Source organism: Lontra canadensis, unplaced genomic scaffold (genome assembly GCF_010015895.1).
Source record: "Lontra canadensis isolate GAN:19392208 unplaced genomic scaffold, GSC_riverotter_1.0 scaffold15, whole genome shotgun sequence".
Lineage (NCBI taxonomy): Eukaryota > Metazoa > Chordata > Mammalia > Carnivora > Mustelidae > Lontra > Lontra canadensis.
In genome coordinates, this window is record NW_022631009.1 from 3,220,176 (window position 1) to 3,237,435 (window position 17,260).

At 41.1% G+C, this 17,260-nt stretch overlaps 1 protein-coding gene across 5 annotated transcripts in view; it reads left to right on the plus strand.

The window, feature by feature from the left end:
• The window catches only part of ENPP2 (ectonucleotide pyrophosphatase/phosphodiesterase 2), a 105,114-nt gene that overhangs the window by 59,579 nt on the left and 28,275 nt on the right, over positions 1-17,260 (plus strand). For all 5 annotated transcript variants that reach the window (XM_032858424.1, XM_032858426.1, XM_032858425.1 and 2 more), the window contains exons 10-15: positions 1,224-1,289; positions 1,972-2,044; positions 8,619-8,727; positions 11,477-11,602; positions 15,224-15,255; positions 15,956-16,083. In XM_032858424.1, the coding sequence (XP_032714315.1) occupies positions 1,224-1,289; positions 1,972-2,044; positions 8,619-8,727; positions 11,477-11,602; positions 15,224-15,255; positions 15,956-16,083 (534 nt within the window). The remainder of the gene's footprint in view (positions 1-1,223; positions 1,290-1,971; positions 2,045-8,618; positions 8,728-11,476; positions 11,603-15,223; positions 15,256-15,955; positions 16,084-17,260) is intronic.

Consider the following 17,260-nt stretch of genomic DNA (forward strand, 5'->3'; position numbering starts at 1 on the left):
GGCTTTAGTTTGAGTTTGTCATAAACAAGTTCTAACTCCCGGTCTCAGATGGGGAAGCAGAAAAGCCCGTGGTGCTCCTTGTTAGGAAACAGCAAGCCAATCTCCCCCATAAATAAAAACATTGCTCTGCTCATGAGTGTCTTAATGAAACTCAGCCCTGGCTACGGTGCTGTCATGTTAGCGGAGAGCTCTTAAAGCTGGTGCCAGATCTTGGGTAATTATATTTCAACAGAGGAATGAAACTTAAACACAAAAGTCATTGTGGATGAAGATTATACCCTTTTTGTCAGTCTTATAATTATATGGGCTTGTTCTTGATAGATTTTTATAGAGCTAGAAGAGAATTTCAAGACTACCTTTCCTACCCCCTTATTTTATAGAGGAAGAGTGGAGTTTCAGATTAACATTTCTAAAGTCATATAGGTCTTTAGAGATAGAATGATAACTCATGATCATTAATAAAAATTAAAGATTTTTTGGAACACACTATGTGCTAGGCACTGTACGTGCCCTTTTGCCTGGGTTGTCTCATTTTTTAAAAGACTTTATTTACTTATTTGAGAGAGAGGGTGTGCGTGTGTGCATGAGGTGTGGAGGGACAGAGGAAGAGGGAGAAGCAGACCCCCTGCTGAGCAGGGAGCCCACTGTGGGCTCCATCCCAGGACCCTGAGATCATGACCTGAGCTGAAGGCGGGCACTTAACTGACTGAGCCACCCAGGTGCCTCTGTCTTGTCTTGTTTTATCTTCACAATCATCTTTCTTTTACCATTAAGTAAACTAAGGCCCGGAGAGGTCAAAGTGGTATAGAGGTCAAGAGCGGTCACAGCCCCAGTAAGATGCTGATTGGGGATGAAGGTTCTGGTCCCTTGTGGCCACAGCTAATGGCTTTACTCACTCAATGGTGATGTTTCTGAGCCTGGGGTCCTTTCCACCTGTAGCAGAGTCTCTGATCAACGGGCCAGGTTCCGCATTTGACTGTGAACGAGAGTTTCTGGTCTCTCTAATGTGACAGAGGTTGAGCCATACAGTATGTTGCAGATGGATTGGAAGTTTAAACATGAATTCGAAAGAGAGCCTTTTGCAACAAGGAAGTGAAAACAGGTGGTGGTAAATAGAGAGCCCTTGGCCTGGGTACCAGAGCAAGGACTAAGCAGGCTGGAGGGTGTAGAACTGCGACCTCACATCGTGTTTGCTTGTTATGATCCCCCCCACCCCCCAACAGGGTCATCCCTCATGAGCGGAGAATATTAACCATTCTGCAGTGGCTCACCCTGCCAGACGACGAAAGGTATTTATTGCTGCCCCCTGACTTGCCCTCTTTCTTCTTTCTAGCACATTTCCAACCTAGGTCAGAACAGGATGAGGACTAGATGGGCACGGTCGGGGTGTGGGATTCCTAAGTTTTGTGGTTCTCAGCCTTGAGCCTTAGTTCCCTAAGAAAGATATTGTGACATAGACCATAGGGGACCCCTTAATTATAGGGGTTAGTACAACTGTTCATCCTGGCCACTAGAGCAGAGCTCCAGGGGGTTCCTGGCTTTGATAAATGAGCCAGCAGCAGCCTTCCAAGGACTAGGGAAGCAGTAAGACTGAGTTCTCCCTCTAATGGAGATGTTCATTCAGGCCACTGACCCTGTGATCCATGTGACTTTCCACTGGGCTCTATTATCTTGAGGATCAAAGACCTGAGTATGCGTTCAGATAATCCTTTGTGACATTTGCTCCCTGAAGGTGGTACCAGGCAGTTAGCACAGTGGGGGTAGTTTAGGGGGTGGTAGATGTGAAAAGAATAGAATCCCCTCCCCCGCCCTGCAAGAAACAAAAGAGATCTTTTCCGTGTTAAGATTAACAGTGGTTGGGAGATTACGTAACTAGATTTGAGAGGAGTTTTTCTCAGTGTGGAGGGATACTTGATATTCTTTGTTATCTGTGGTTTGGGGGAGATTCTGAACCTTCCAATATCCCCGCAGGCCTTCCGTCTATGCCTTCTATTCCGAACAACCTGATTTCTCCGGACACAAATATGGCCCTTTTGGCCCTGAGGTTAGTAGCTTATCATCTTCCTGAGGAGAGCCTGGGCCCCCGGGCTACTGACTGGATTTCTGGATTTGTATAAAGTCTCTTGGGTATTTGCATCTGCAGGTTTATATACAGTCAAAGAACTACAAGATTAAAAACATTTTAAAAATATCTTAAACACACCTACTTCTTAAGCAGGAATTTCAGTTCCGATTGATTTGCTGTTCAAACCTAGCCTAAAGTTGGTGTTCATACGAGGGGTATGTGCCATCCCTGAAGGCATCAGAAGGCAGGGGATCAGGAAAGGTTGGCATTTGCCATCCCAGGGTTAGGAATGGAAAGGCATCTGAGGTTGAAACCTGCAGTACAAAACACTCAAGCTGAATTTCGGTTCTCTTAAAAGGACTATGCATTTCAGAGAAGGTAGGTCACTAAGTAGCTCTAATAGCCTTAGCAGGTACAATCAACCTGGCATCTGTTCTAGCATTGGACAGTTTTTTGTTTGATAAATTTTGACACAGGGATATATACACCTGTGAAGCCATCACCACAATCAAAACTGTGAACATATCCATCACTCCCCCAAATGAAACTGATTCTTAATTAAGGGAAATGCACTACTGAACGAATCTACTTAGCAGAGCAATGTAATGCCCTTTTCTCAAACAATCAGGAATCTCAGTTGAAAACCATCTGTTTGTTAGACGCTAACCAGTCAAATTTCAAATTCAGAGATGGGAAAAAGAGGAGGGCTGTAATTTATGATGTCTCTCAGTCATCTGGAGATGGAAATCTTCCTGGTGTTGAGGTATAGATCATTTTAAGACAGGATGGGATTTGCAAATCTAAAATGGTTTCCATCTCTCATTCTAACTAGAGTGGTGAGGTCTACATCAATGCTTGAACTTGATTGGGGAGGAGAAATCATTTAAAAAACTCTGCTGATGGAAACTGCCTCCCATTCTCTAATAGCCTATGATAGCACCATTGATGATAATTAAGTTCACTGTGTTCAGCATAAGATTGAGTAAGAAACATAGAGAAGTGTGTCTTGGTTTAAATATTTTTGAGCAAAATGCAGCATATCTAGCTAAAGGCAGTAAATACTGCATACACCAGAAATACCTAAGTATTTTTGAATGTTTGAACATCAATTCTGTGGTGATTTTTTTCAAACACTGCAAAGTAATGGCTATATGAAAGCATTCTTGGTTTGCCTTAAATCATTGCAGCTCTGTAAGTCTGATGCTCTTTTTCCTCTCCCTTTGATGTTTAACGAGTGTCACATGATTATGAAACACAAATGATAAAATGAGATAAACATCTGTATGAAACGCAAATCTTACTCTTGCCAGTGTAAGCATGGCTGTTTTATCTTTAGGATAACTTTCTTTGAGATTAATCTAAAGTGAACCAAAGGAACCACATTTTATTAAAATGTTAAAAAAAAAAATCCTAAGCAGTTCCATGTGCCTTATTTAAAAGTTGAACTTTGCTTGGATAATAATGTCCCCTAGAAGATGCTATGGCTTAGTTAAGCCAGAGGTTGGTATAACCACTCTCTTAAAAGCCGGAGGTTGGTACCTGAAGAGATATGGGGTGGCTCGGGTCACCTGGCTTTAATAACTTAGTTAAGTGGACTTAGAGGCAGCTTCTGGGCTCTTCCCATGGAACCCTTTAAACCTCCAGGAGATAAGCAGAGCAATCAGGTAAACAGCCATGTTCGATTCAGACGGACGCTATTCTTTATGTCAAAAGTTGGCTTTTTACGTTATGAACAGGTGGAATTCTCACAGTCCTCAGTTCTTTGAAAGTTATACAGCTCAGCAATAAGCATTCTTGACCCACAAACATCCCTGGATTTCTCATACATGTAGTTCAGTTGTATATGACATACTTGAAAGTGTATGTGTGTGTGTGTTTTAATCAAGAAATAGAGCGAAAAGCTTATTTTTTTAAAGTGCTGAGCAGTAATAATAGAACACAGTATAGAATGCTTGAATTTGTTGTAACGATGGCACTGTGCTCAGGGTTGCTCAGAAACATACAGAGATTTTTCCCCCCCCTCTAGAAGTTTCGAATTAAGACTTGGAAATAGTCATGCTATGTTCTTTCTAATATTAATACTTCTTGTAAGCTAGAATATTCTCATATATCCACTGGGTAAAACACTCTTAATTAGATATTTTGGAATGTATCTTCAGTTCTGGTTCACCTGGAAACCTGGCCACTTTCTTCTGGTAAGGCAAGGAATATTTTCAGATTTCAACTCTTTTTCGTTTGGTTCTAGGAATCTTATTTTTACTGAATGAAAAGCAAAACTGTTTACACTTTAAAAACATGAAACCAAAACAAGCCAGCAAAACGTCTCTTCTGTAGTCGACTAATTGGTATCTGTCAATTATATACATGTGGTATGTGAATAAAGACTTTATGAGCCAAAATATTATTTATAAAATCAGTGACATGTCATCATTTACATCTAAGGAGAAAATACCTTGTATTTGAAGTTGAACTGAAGAAATGTAGTCTGGCAGAACGTTACGTGCTATGATGCAGTTAAAAATCTGTGCTTTATTTGCTTACTATCTGAGTATACTTTTTTCAGAACGATTCTCAAAGGCTATTAAGTGAGATGACCAAACAGTGAGCTAATAGCCGCAAGAAATGGTGTATTGCTCCTGGTTTCATAGTGTAATGGTGAATGGTCAGAAACACGCTTGCTTTCGATTATTGGCGCAATCTTTTTCTCCTTGACCTTCTATGCTTTCTCTATGACTCCTCGTTCGGCTGCTCTTCCAAGCCTAGAGGCAGAGCTTTGGCTGGCTAGTTTCTACCTTCAGATGGCAAAGTATCCTTCTGAAAAGCAGGGAAATTTGCCCCTCTACCTTCCATCCTCCTAATAACCTCAGGCTAAATCTTCTAAGTCAGACTAAAGTACGGCTGGTCAGTGAAGACTTAGCTTTCGTCTACCTCTAACATTCGAAGAAGAAACTACCTGAGATGTAATCCTTGGATGAAAACTCATTTTGACTAAATTCTGTTTCTCCCACTGCTCCTCTAACCCGCTGCAACCACACGGGCCCGCTTGTGGAGTCTTCGGAATGTTGAGGTCTCTTGTCTTGCAAATGGCCGAGTGTCTGATGGGCGGACGAGTGCTAGCTGAAATGGGTTCGGTGACCATGAACTGGGACACCCTCTTTTTCTTTTGCTTCTCTTCTCATGGAGAATTGCCTAAATACTAGATGTATTAAAAAAAAACAAACCAAACTGGAGTCTGTGGGGCTGGGTCTTCCCATCCCTCTGCGGGAGAGAGAGGATGAGGTAGAAAAGCCTTTGCAGTTGCTTGCTCTAGAATCAGTGACCTGGCATGGCGGATGGCCTCCTCCTTGGATTCACTAACACTGTTCCTCCTCCTGCCCCTTCCTGCATCTGGATGGTTCTTGGAGCAGTCCCAGCGAGAGAGAGGCTCAATTAGGGAGACCCTAGGGCTTGCTGCTTTAATTCACCTTTGCACCATCAACAAATCAGGGGCCTGTTTTTCTCCAGCGTTTGGAAATCCCCAAAAGATATCTTCCTTATTCAGCTTCTGTGTCATCTTCACTGCTCTCTAGATTTTCAAAATAGGACACCAAGTACTGTCCTCACTCCCCACAAGAAGGGGATTTCTGTTAGGAAGAGTATCAGCCCGTTGATTCTTTCTTCATATGTAAGACCAAGATGAAGAGATCTTGATGACTTTATATTTTACCTAATTTTATAAGATAATTTTTTAAAAGACAGTCTTATTTATGATTATCTTGGGGTTAAAGTTCCCCTGTGCTGAAAACCCAAATTATCAGTGAGAAGTTCTCTCTCCTGCTCAAAGTCTCAATTTGTGTAAGTCCACAGCCATGACCAAGGAGGATTGCTTATTATTTATGTGTCACTCCACCCTTGGTTTAAAAAATATTTTTTCCTAATCCTCACCAATGAAGGTGACACTTGTTTTGATATATATCGGTGGTGTGAACAGATATCCATCGGATTCTGAACTGGAGTCACCTATCTGTATCCCGCTGTCACCTTGAGATGACCAAATGGCTAGTGTTCTATTTGGTTTTCTTCTAGTACTTTAAAAATGGAGAGTTTGGATAATGAAGGACCAGTCTCTCCCCAAGGCAGGAGTTATGGAATGCTGAACAGTATGTCACCCACATAACTAGATTCTCTTAGACTGTCTTGCTCTCGGGAAGAGACTGACAGCTGTGTCAAGGTGGATTGAGGAGGTTTCTCTCTATAGAGTTCCCGGAATCACTCCTCATACCCACTTTTTCTCACTTAAGGAGCCTTAGTTTTTCTAACTAAGGCTCTGCTGACCCCAGATGGCAAAGTGTGAGCTTTATTATCTGACCCGGAAGGACAGACGACTTCTGAGTCCAGACATCTCTATCCGCCAGTACAGGAGAGTAGTTATGGCTCACCTCTTACTCCGGCTAAGAGACCTAAGAGGAAGGTTATCCCTAAGAGGAGACAGGAAAGACCAGTTGCTCCTCCAAAGAAAAGAAGAAGAAAATTACATAGGATGGATCATTATGCTGCGGAAACTCGTCAGGACAAAGTAAGTTTATCTATTGTTCCAAAGCTTTGTGGCGGGCAGGTCTGAGTCAAAGGTTTCCTTCAGCGCCTTGGTTTGAAAATCAGCTGAATAAGTTTCAGAAAAACTCAGGTTGCATCATCCTTGGCTTGGAGTCCAGAAGAATCTGATACTTCAGAGGTTAACATTAAGGTGAAAACCTCCTGAGCTTTCAGCAAGATAGGAAAAAAGAACCTTCTAGAATTAGTTGCCCTAAAACTGGTATTAACATTTAGGCTTGAATGAATGTTAAGAAGGCTATTGGATTTGCTTGCACTTATTCACGGAATCTGTTACGATGCTTTGTAGCCTCGGTTCTTGAGAACAATCCAGAAAAGCAGTGAGGGGAGTCTTCAAAGACAATGTAAATTAGAACTCAACAGAAAATTGGCTTAGATTAATGGCCTGTACCTTTCAGAAAAGGTCCTAGTTTATAGATAAGAGAATGGCTGAGACAGAAGGAAAGAGAAAACAATGGAAAGTTGGCATTGTGTATATTTTCTCATAGAGACATGAGTGATGTTTGCTGTTTTCAGTACATTCAGAATAGGCTGTAGGTTGTCACTTCTCTTGAAACCTTCAGATATCTCCAAGGCACTGTCTTGCTTATGACTATCTGAGCTAATCACTGGAAGGAGGTCCTGGATTTCAGCTGGTTGTCTGGTAAGAGCAAGTCATCGCCAAGGACTGATATATATGGCACATTTTTTTGTCGAGGTGAAGGTCTTAAAGGAGAGCTTGCTTTTCTCAGAAGCAAATACCAGTTAGTCCCACACGTATCAACGCTTCAGATGCTCCTTGCACGTATCATCCTGAGACTTGCACTTGTGGCTTACTCTTTGGAACAGAGTTTGAAACACTGACCCCTGTCATGAAGAAAAACAAGTTTACACCTAATTTTTACTGAGGACATGATCTGAGGAAAGGTCTTGGGTCATCTGAGAAGGTGCTAATGGAAGATAATATTGTATGTCTGAAATTTAAGAAAATGATACGCAGACCCTGCTGTTCTGACCAGTCTTCTTGTGTGTATGTGTGTGGCTGCAGCTAAGTTGTAACATTCATCCAAAGTACTGTCAAGTGTTTGTCTGATGAGGTGTTTCCTGGGAACCTTTCCATTGCACAGAGATGGCATGAGAGGGGAAGCCTTTATTGTGCGGGAGCATTCATGCTCTTAGATGCTTCCACTGGAAGCAAGAATATGAGAGACGGATTATGTTTGTTCAGCTTTGGAAATGTTCCTCAGGGAACTGAGTTCTTGTGTTTCCTTAGGCTGAATAAGAAATCTAGAACAAGCTCAGTGGTTCCCTTCTTGTGAAGTTAGGACTCTTATAGAATCTTTTTGTTTTTTTTTAACTCAAAATCAGCTTGAAAGGGACTAAATTGAGAAATAGCAGTTTGTTTCTTGGAAGAGGTTCTTCTATCAAGAATCAATTGTTCTCAGACATTGACCGTTCAATGCTTTGAAACATTAGATGGATTCCGTTGTAGTAATAAGGTTCTGTTTTAGCATCCAGTGGAAGGGTACCATTTTACCTCAGAACTGCTTTTGATTCACTTAGCCTCCATCTTCTCGCCATGGTTCAAAACCTGATGTGATTTCACCTAATGAACAAGAGGCTTTAACTATCCATCTGACTTTCTTCTCACTCTCAAAATTCTTGGATTTAAATAACATTGTTACATTTTAGAAAGGTCATTTTATCTCTAAAAAAGAAAAGAATTACCCTTCATATTTCTGATATTTTTGTATCACAGAATTTTGAAAGGGATTGGATGAGGAGAGGTTTTATGTTCCTGAAATAATACAAATAAAAGTGCTCAGAACAGGTTTCCATTAAGAGTGGCAGGCAAATCTCCCTAGACAAAGCTCTGCCTCTGGGCCCGAAGTTTTCTTTCCAGAATGTTCTAGGGATAGAAGAACTATGAGAAATTGGAAGGATAAAAAAATACCTGCAGGGACTAATTTGCTCCTTTTTCCAGATGACAAATCCTCTGAGGGAAATTGACAAAACAGTGGGGCAATTAATGGATGGACTGAAACAGCTGAAGCTGCATCGCTGTGTCAATGTCATCTTTGTTGGAGACCATGGTAAAGCTTTGTTTTCTCTTTGCTAATAGGGCAGCCACATAGATCAAGTTTCTGATGGTGTTTGGGGGAGGAACTCGTGCCCTCAGAATCCCAGATTGCATTCTTCACCACCTTCCCTCTTTCTTCAGGGTAGGGAAAGAAATCAGGCCATGACTCAAGGTATGAGATGATCCAACCATTTTGATCAAAATCAGGGACTTCCTGTGTCTTCCTTTCCTTTGCAGGAAAGGAAGTCTTTCTACAAAATTCTGTCTCTTACTAAAGTGTGTGTCTTACTAAAGATTTGCTTGTGGTGTTAATCACTTCCTCCATGAATGTGACATATCGAGTCCTACTACTTCATCTCTGTTAGTCACCTCTCCCAAAAGGATCCTATGAGTTTATGTGGCTAAAAAAATGAATCTAAATATGATAAAGAAGAAGAGACATAGGGTTCTTAGCAAAGAAGAGGTGTATAAGTCAAATGATAGCCCCGTATTCACTGAGGGAATTTGAGACCTAAACCAGAGGGCCCTACTTCAGTTACAGAAACTGTTAAAGAGAGGAAGAAGCAGAGTTTTTCTAAAACATTGTATAAAGGGGAAAATTCGTGACCACTTTTTTGAACATCCTAAACATTAGATATTAGAGAGCTGGAAGGGAGTCCTCAGAGAGCATTCGTATCTCCTAGCTGTGCATCTTGATTTCTAGAGAGTACCTCCTGCATTCTAGAATTCTCAGTTTGAAAGAGTGACCCTGGAATGTGGTCTCACGTCCCCTTCTAGGAGAGCGTTTGGGGGAAAAAATTGGCAGACTCTTTGATATTAAGAAAGGCAGACAAGTATCCCTAGTCAAAGGTCTGCTTTGGGCATGTAATTTTCTTCCCAGAATGTTCTAGAACATTTAGGAGAAATTTTTTAAAAAGTTGTGGGACTAACTTGCTCTTTGGCAGGGGCTAACTGCAACCCTCTGTGAAATCATGCTCTGTGAATTTGACTTGGTGGAGAGCTACAGATAAGACAGAGAATCTGGAGCATGGGACATGGCTGATTCAATTTAAGTTGCCCAGACGTGTCAAGAGCATTTGCTCACAGGCTGAAGCTTGATGTCTAAGACATGGATGGGTCCCAGTCATATACTAGAGCATTTAAAGGTCTTAGATTAAAACCTTGTCTTACCAGGAGCAGGCTTCTGAGCTGAGTAGATCGCGTTGGCTTTGGGAACCGTAAGGAAGCCATAGCATCCCTTTCTTGAAAGGTAGTGTGGTTTAGTGTTTCAGAGCCTGGGATTTGGAGTAAGAGTGGATTTCAATGGAGTTCAAATTGCACTGTGCCACTCAAGAGCCGTGAGATGTGGCCTCTTCCTATGCAGAATGAGAACACTTAACATTATCAACACAGAGTTAGTCAGGAGGATGAGAGGGGATGATGCTTGAGAAGCCCTTTGCATATGGTCTTTGAGAGCAACAGGGATGGTTCACCCCAGGGCAGCAGAAGTGACTTCCTAGGCATATAACCAACAGAAGATCTTTCCAGTCTTCCACTAATATGGATTTGGAGACATCCTTTTCCTGAGTTAACAGTATACTAAAACAGTAGCTGTTCATTGTTTTACTTTTTCTTTCTGGGAGTTTAAATGTTAAAAGACAAATTCTATACCCTTTATGCTATGTTGGAATAAGGTTTTGTCTTTTTTCATTCCAATTTGTATTGAAGAAAGAGGTGGGGGTGTCTTGATCTGGGACTCTCAAGAGGGAATAATTTGGATTTATCAGGTCTGTGCCACTCTGGGTTATATTTCTTTATTTCAAAACCTTAGGTTGTCCTTTACAGAATCCCTTATTTCCCTGCTCTTAGAGAATATCTATCTATTGGATTGTGCCAAGCAAGATATTAAATCTTCACAGTTCATGTCACCTTAGAAATTTCAAAATGACCAGCCTCCCTAGTCTGTTATTCTGAGATTTGAGTTTGTGTTGTTATTTATTTATTTATTTTTAACATTGATCAAGACATTTTTTTGTAAGGGGACAGGAAACAAATCTTGTATGAGGGAGGAATACTTTTTGGTTAAAAAAATTCCCTACCTAGACCCTTTTGTGTTCTACTCGCTAGCCTTTAGTTTTGACTGATTACATTGTTTACAACTTGTTTTCAGCAATATTTTGTTTTTCAGTTTGGGTGGTCATTGGGGCTGACATTTTTTTTTTTCTCATCTCTTGTTGCCAGTATTGTTTTTTCGGTAACATCCAAGGTCACCAGTGGAGACAGAGTGAGGACTGGTGATTATGTACTCAAGTCAGGAGATATATTGGAGAGAAAGAAAATTGAAAAATTACATTTTATAAAAGAGACACAGGACTATATATTCTGGTCATTTACACCACCCCCAGTGGGAAGAGTTTGAATTCTAGGATTCTTTGTGTTTTGTTTTGTTTTGTTTTTTAGAGTAGATCTTTTCCATAATGGCTATGTAAGTAGCTTAAAAGAAAGATCATTGTTACTTCCTTTGTCTTGCTGTTTTTGCTGAATGACTTAAGATGATCATTGAGATGATGCATTTTCAGTCTTCTAGCACTGTGAGATGATGTGACTAAATCAAAACCTGGTGAAAAGTGATATAAAGAAGCATTAAAAATTTTAAAGTCAAGAGGGGTCCTCACATTAAGTTGTGACAAACAAACTAAGGAGATGCCTGGATGATATTTTTAGTGTCTGTGTTAGGATTTTAAGTTTATAATGGCCTGAAAACACTTCTTTTTCTCCCTTAGGAATGGAAGATGTCACATGCGACAGAACGGAGTTCTTGAGCAATTATCTGACTAATGTGGATGACATTACGTTAGTGCCCGGAACTCTAGGAAGAATTCGGCCCAAATTTAACAATAATGCAAAATGTAAGTTGAGTCTTAAAATACTAAGTTGTGAGAATGGTAATATAGTAGAGTATGTAAGGGCTTTTTCTCTGAAGCTGGACTACTTGGGTAAAAATCCTAATTTTGCTACTTCTTAGCTAGGTGGCCTTGAATAAGTCATGTAAAATCTAAGCCTCATTTTTTTCATCTGAAAAATGGGAAGCTTTGAGTTATTGTGAAAATGAATCTGTGCATATCCCTTAGAGTACGTCCTGGCACATGGTAGCATTATGTAAATATTTGCTCTTGTTTTCTTTATGTGGAAAATACACTTAATTTGAGACATGCATACAACCATAAGCTTTTACAGGAGAGGACTGTTTCAACAAGAGGCGCAGGCTTACTCTCTCGCTGAAGCTGGGGAGTCTAGGACAGGGTTGGCAGAACCACACTCAGATCCTGGGTGCCCCTAGGAGCCCAGCTGAAGGGGACTCTTCACCTTTATGAAAGTGATTGACAGAACGCAGGAGAATGATGACGCCCTCGGGAAATCATGGCCGTTCTACAAGATATGAACAGGAACAATCTGGTCCCTTATGTTGTACACGTTCAGGTTACATATGCTACTGATGAGAACTTTTATTTATAGACTAAGGTGTTTTAGGTGGTGCCCATCTAGCTTCTGAAAAGTCCACAGTTTTGTTGGAGACCTGCTGCATTTTGGGGGGAAGAAAATCTTTTAGAGGTTTTAGCCTTGGGAATAAGAAACCATTGGCACAAATGCAAAGCTTTGGAAAATTAAGTTTTTCCCGAACTGCGTTCCTGAGTCAACACGAAAGGGAACTATTCCAAGGTCAGCTCCAGGCAACGTTGTAAAATAAACAAATGATCAGTGTTTCTGCAGCTTCTCTCCATGCCCTTTCTGTCCTCCGTGTCCTCCCCAGTTCTCTGCTTACTTGAGACAGGCTGGCCCTGACCAGAGACAGGACACAAGTCACTAGGGTACCTCTTGATTTAGTACTTCTATATTAGGGCTTAGGCAAGAAAGTCTTTGTCTATTTTGAAAGGTCCTTCACACATCAATAAATGTAATGGGAAAGCCATTTTAGGGGAAAAGGAAAACTTTCTTGGGGCCAATGAAATAATAAGCACCAATAATTAAATATTTCATACTGTACAAACACTTGCAGATATGTGATTTCTTTTGGTGAGGATCAGTAGAGGGGTTGGTGAACAGTATAGACATTGGTGGCAGGGTATCTGGGTTCAAATCCCAACTCTGCCAGGTGGTCCCTCTATGACCTTGGATGAGCTACTTATACACTCCATGCCTTGGTTTCCTCATCTACAAAGTAAGGATTGTTGGAAAGATTAATGAGGGATTATCTGAATGTCACATGAATTAGTGTTTAGCACATAGAGTTGTATAAATGTTAGCTACAGTGATGACGTCTTGGTCATGTCACTATTTCAGCTAAACATGCACAGTCTTCTTTAATCCTTCTAATAACCTTGTGGGCCAAGTGTTACTGTCCCATTTTGCAGAGTAGAAATCAAGGCCCAGAGAGAGGTGGCGTCACCGACTAGGAGGATGAGAGCTAGGAAGTGGCAGAGCTGGGATGTGAAACCAGACTCCAGGTCTTCAAGCACCAGCCTGTGCTGGGGGACCTCTTCCCCGCAGGCAAAGTGGGAGCTGTCAGCAAGAGAGGCCTGAGAACTTCAGGACTGAAGGGTTGGTGTCCTAAGCATGGGCTTGGGCATTTGTTATTTTCCAGTCATTCTCTGGGATTTATCTGAGCACAAAATTGCCCCATGCTATTTATTTTTCTTCATTATCAAAGAACGTGAACTTGCCCACTGTGGTCCCTTTGAGGACTGTGGTTTATGAGCTCACAGAGTGCAGAGCTTTGAAGCATGGTATTCTGTTTGCTAGAGTCCCTGTAGGCAAGCCCCTCTCTTCTAAATGCCCATTGGCTTTGTGAAGATTCTAATAGCACCTGCCTCCCAGAGTAGCTGGGAGACCAGAGAAAAAGTGTCTGTAAAGCTTGCACATGATTGGGACACAATTTGGGCAAATCATTTTGCTACCATGATTCCTTACTTGCTTTCCATTAAAAGATGCAACTAAGAGATGCCTGGGTGGCTCAGTCGGTTAAATGTCTGCCTTCAGCTCAGGTCCTGATCCCGGGGTCCTGGGAGGGAGCCCATCTCACATCAGGATCCCTGCTCAGTGAGGAGTCTGCTTCTTCCCTTCCCTCTGCCCACCCAGCACCTGCTTGGGTTCTCTCTCTCTCGAATAAATAAATAAAATCTTTTTTAAAAAAGATGCACCTAAAATTGAACCCCAATTTAAGTAGAAATTTAAGTAGAATGGGATACACATTTTAGCTTCGGATTTCATAGCTTTAGAACCAAGATTCTGAAAACTGTCGTTGACAAGTGTGTACTTACACTGCAAGGCAAGCTTAGTCATGCATTTTCAACAAAATACAAATATTTATTTGTATTTATTAACATGTTTATTGAGCGCCTAGTATGAATGAGGCACTGGGGTATAGACATGACCTACTCTACTGACATGTAAATTTCAGGGAGGACTGCTTCTTGAGAGTTGCTATCTCTTCTGTAAGCTGCTTTCCTTTTCTGCTGATTCTATAATGACACACTAAAGCAAATTTTTTGGAAACAAAACGAAATCCAACCAACCTACAATCTGCTGTTTCTCTCCACACCCACCGCCCCCCAAAAGGGGCCTTCAGATAATATAATCCTGTCCACAGTTTATACATAGCCATCATTTACATAGTTTTGCTTTTAGCTCTTCCAGGGTACTGACTAAAATATCTTTTGTCCACTGGTAGTGAAAATAAAGGAGGTTCGTGTGTGTGTGTGTGTGTGTGTGTGTGTGTGTGTGTGTGTGTCTGGAGAAGGACAACTACCTGTGGAATTAGACCCATGGTGTTACTGAGGAAACCAAACTCTCTGTAGAGAAAAATAACTCAATGGATTAAAGTTTCATCTTAAAGTTGATAACTTGTTTCCTAGATCTGCAGATAAATAGGAAATTATGCTAAGAGCCCCAAATGCCCAGTTGGGTTCCTGGATGTCAAATTGCAAATAAACTAAAGCCAAGATCTGGAGCGATCATTTGGGGGTAATTTAATGATGTTTATCTTCCATTATCCTTGTGCTCTGGGAGGAGGAATTTCCTTCCAAAAGAGGAGAACCAGATCTAGCAGGGAAATTTACCACTGGAGTATTTCTGCTCCATTTCACTGGCCAAAATTTTAAAATACCAACACACAATTTTGTGTGTGTGTGTGTGTGTGTGTTTGTTTTAGAGATTCATTTATTTATTTAAGAGAGAGAGAGCAGGGGGAGGGAGAGGGAGACAAGTAGATTCCCTGATGAGTGGGGAGCCTGACGCAGGGCTGGGTCCCAGGACCCTGAGATCATGACCTGAACTGAAACCAAGAGTCGGATTCTTAACTGACTCAGCCACCCAGGTGCCCCAATTTTATATTTATTTTAAACAAATCTTAAAGTGATAACTCTTCGGGGAGGGGGGAGAAAGAGAAAGAATTTAGTCTTGCTGTAAAAATTATTTCTCTTAGTGATTATTGTCATCTCTTTTGAAATTGTTCTCCTTCTCTCTTTGAACAGATGACCCCAAAGCCATTATTGCTAATCTCACGGTAAGTATTGAAGGGCACCCGGCCTCTGCCCTCAGAGTAGCTTCCACACGCTCACTTCCTAGGATCTCTTACCCTGTGGGTCAGGAGGAACATTTTCCTTACTGCCCAGCGATCCCATATATTTGTTTCTTTAAGAGTTTTCAAAACTTCAAAACTGTGGACAGCTGCAGGCTCCCTAATGGTCTTGGCAGTGATACAAACAGAATATTTGATCTTTCCATTAGAACTGAAAAATACTCATTCATGAGTAAACAAATCCTTGCTCTCTCTGAACCAGATCTGCCCATCACCCTATTCCATTGTCCTCCCCCAATGCCCCATACAGGATGTAATCACACAGGCCCAGGTCAGCATCCTCCTCCCTCCACCCAACCTCCCATCCCTTGACTTAAAGTAGTTGGAAAAGGCTTTAGAGTTTGAGTTGCTCTTAGTGACAGTCTCACAAGTCAAGAATGTATCTTAAAAAATTCCTAACTCCCTCTGATAACCTTCCATGTCATCTACCAAGCTGTCAAATCCCCTTTAAACCTAATTGTTTCTAGCTTGTGTTATTTGATGGAGGGTAACAAATTCCATTTATTCACTAACGGACCTTTTGTTTGACTTAAAAAACCTCCTTTGACTTTCTAGAGAGAGACAGACTATCTAGGACTTTTCCTAGAAAATACTCCATATAAAGTCCAATTTGCATTTGTTTCAGTGTAAGAAACCAGATCAGCACTTTAAGCCTTACATGAAACAGCACCTTCCCAAACGCTTGCACTATGCCAACAACAGAAGAATTGAGGACATCCATTTATTGGTGGACCGCAGATGGCACGTCGCAAGGTAACTTGGGGATTGGCAGGGACTGTTTTTGATCTTCGTAACCACCTTTGGTAACTGGAGTGCTATAAGGTCCTTAGCCATTCAGAAGAAAAAAATAAAAGAAAAAGAAAAAAAATCTCTGTTGGAAACCCCACCATTTGCAAAGACTTTTTATGCTAGATAAACACTTAGTGCTGAGCCAACACATCTCTGTTTTCTGGATCCCAGCCTCTTGGTGTCTCTTTGAAGTCTCTCAGTGCATCTCTGTGTGGTCTCTCTCTCTCTTTCTCTCTCCTTTTATTTTTTAAATTTACAACCTAGTCTCTATTCTTATTACCTATCAGGTCAAAAGTGTGCCTGGGACATTGACTTACCACAACTGGACTGATTTGGTCTGGGTTGACAAGACTTACCCTGTAGCAGCATTTGTAGAAGAGTTTAGAAAATGTTGTTCATCTTAAAACTTCTGTTACTGTGGGCATGTTTTATATTGCCTTAAATATTTCAGATGTTTGCCTTCTTTTGAACTATAAAAGACTTTCCAATATTTAAGGGACAATTTCTTGCCCTTGAATCTGGTATAGGATGTGTCTGGAAATTCTAAGCACTTCCGCAGAATTAATCATTAAAAGTTTATCCATTCTCAAACAGACCCGGCAGAAGCCCTTTTCTGCACAGTCCTGCTCTGACTTTCTCCTTAAGAAAAGCTTTGTGAGCTGGTCTGTGGTAATAATTGAAGTACTATATACACTCTCGTTAGGAACTTCAATGAGTTTATAAGGGAGCGAAGATGACGAGAAGATGGTGGTCCTCTAGAAACTGACATTAGTATGAAACACCTGGTGGGACACATGTGACAATTACATCAATATCCTACAGCAATTGTCAGGGGCTACACAGAATTAAATAGTAGGGTTATGAAGAGAGACATCTGAAGACCAGAAATTATTGAAATCATTTATAATGGATATAAAGCATCTTCATGGAATAGTTAGGAAGATGTGGAAGACATGGGCTTGGCTGAGTGTGTCCTCTGCAGAGCCTTTTACATATGGGGTGGCTTGGAAAAGAGAGCAACTTCGGTGCAATTGGTAGGCTGATAATGATGGAAAACTGGGAGTTGAGCAGAAGTAAGAAATGATAGCAGTTGACCAAATTAGAGGAGACCAAAGCCAGGTATTTTAATCATCAGTAAATC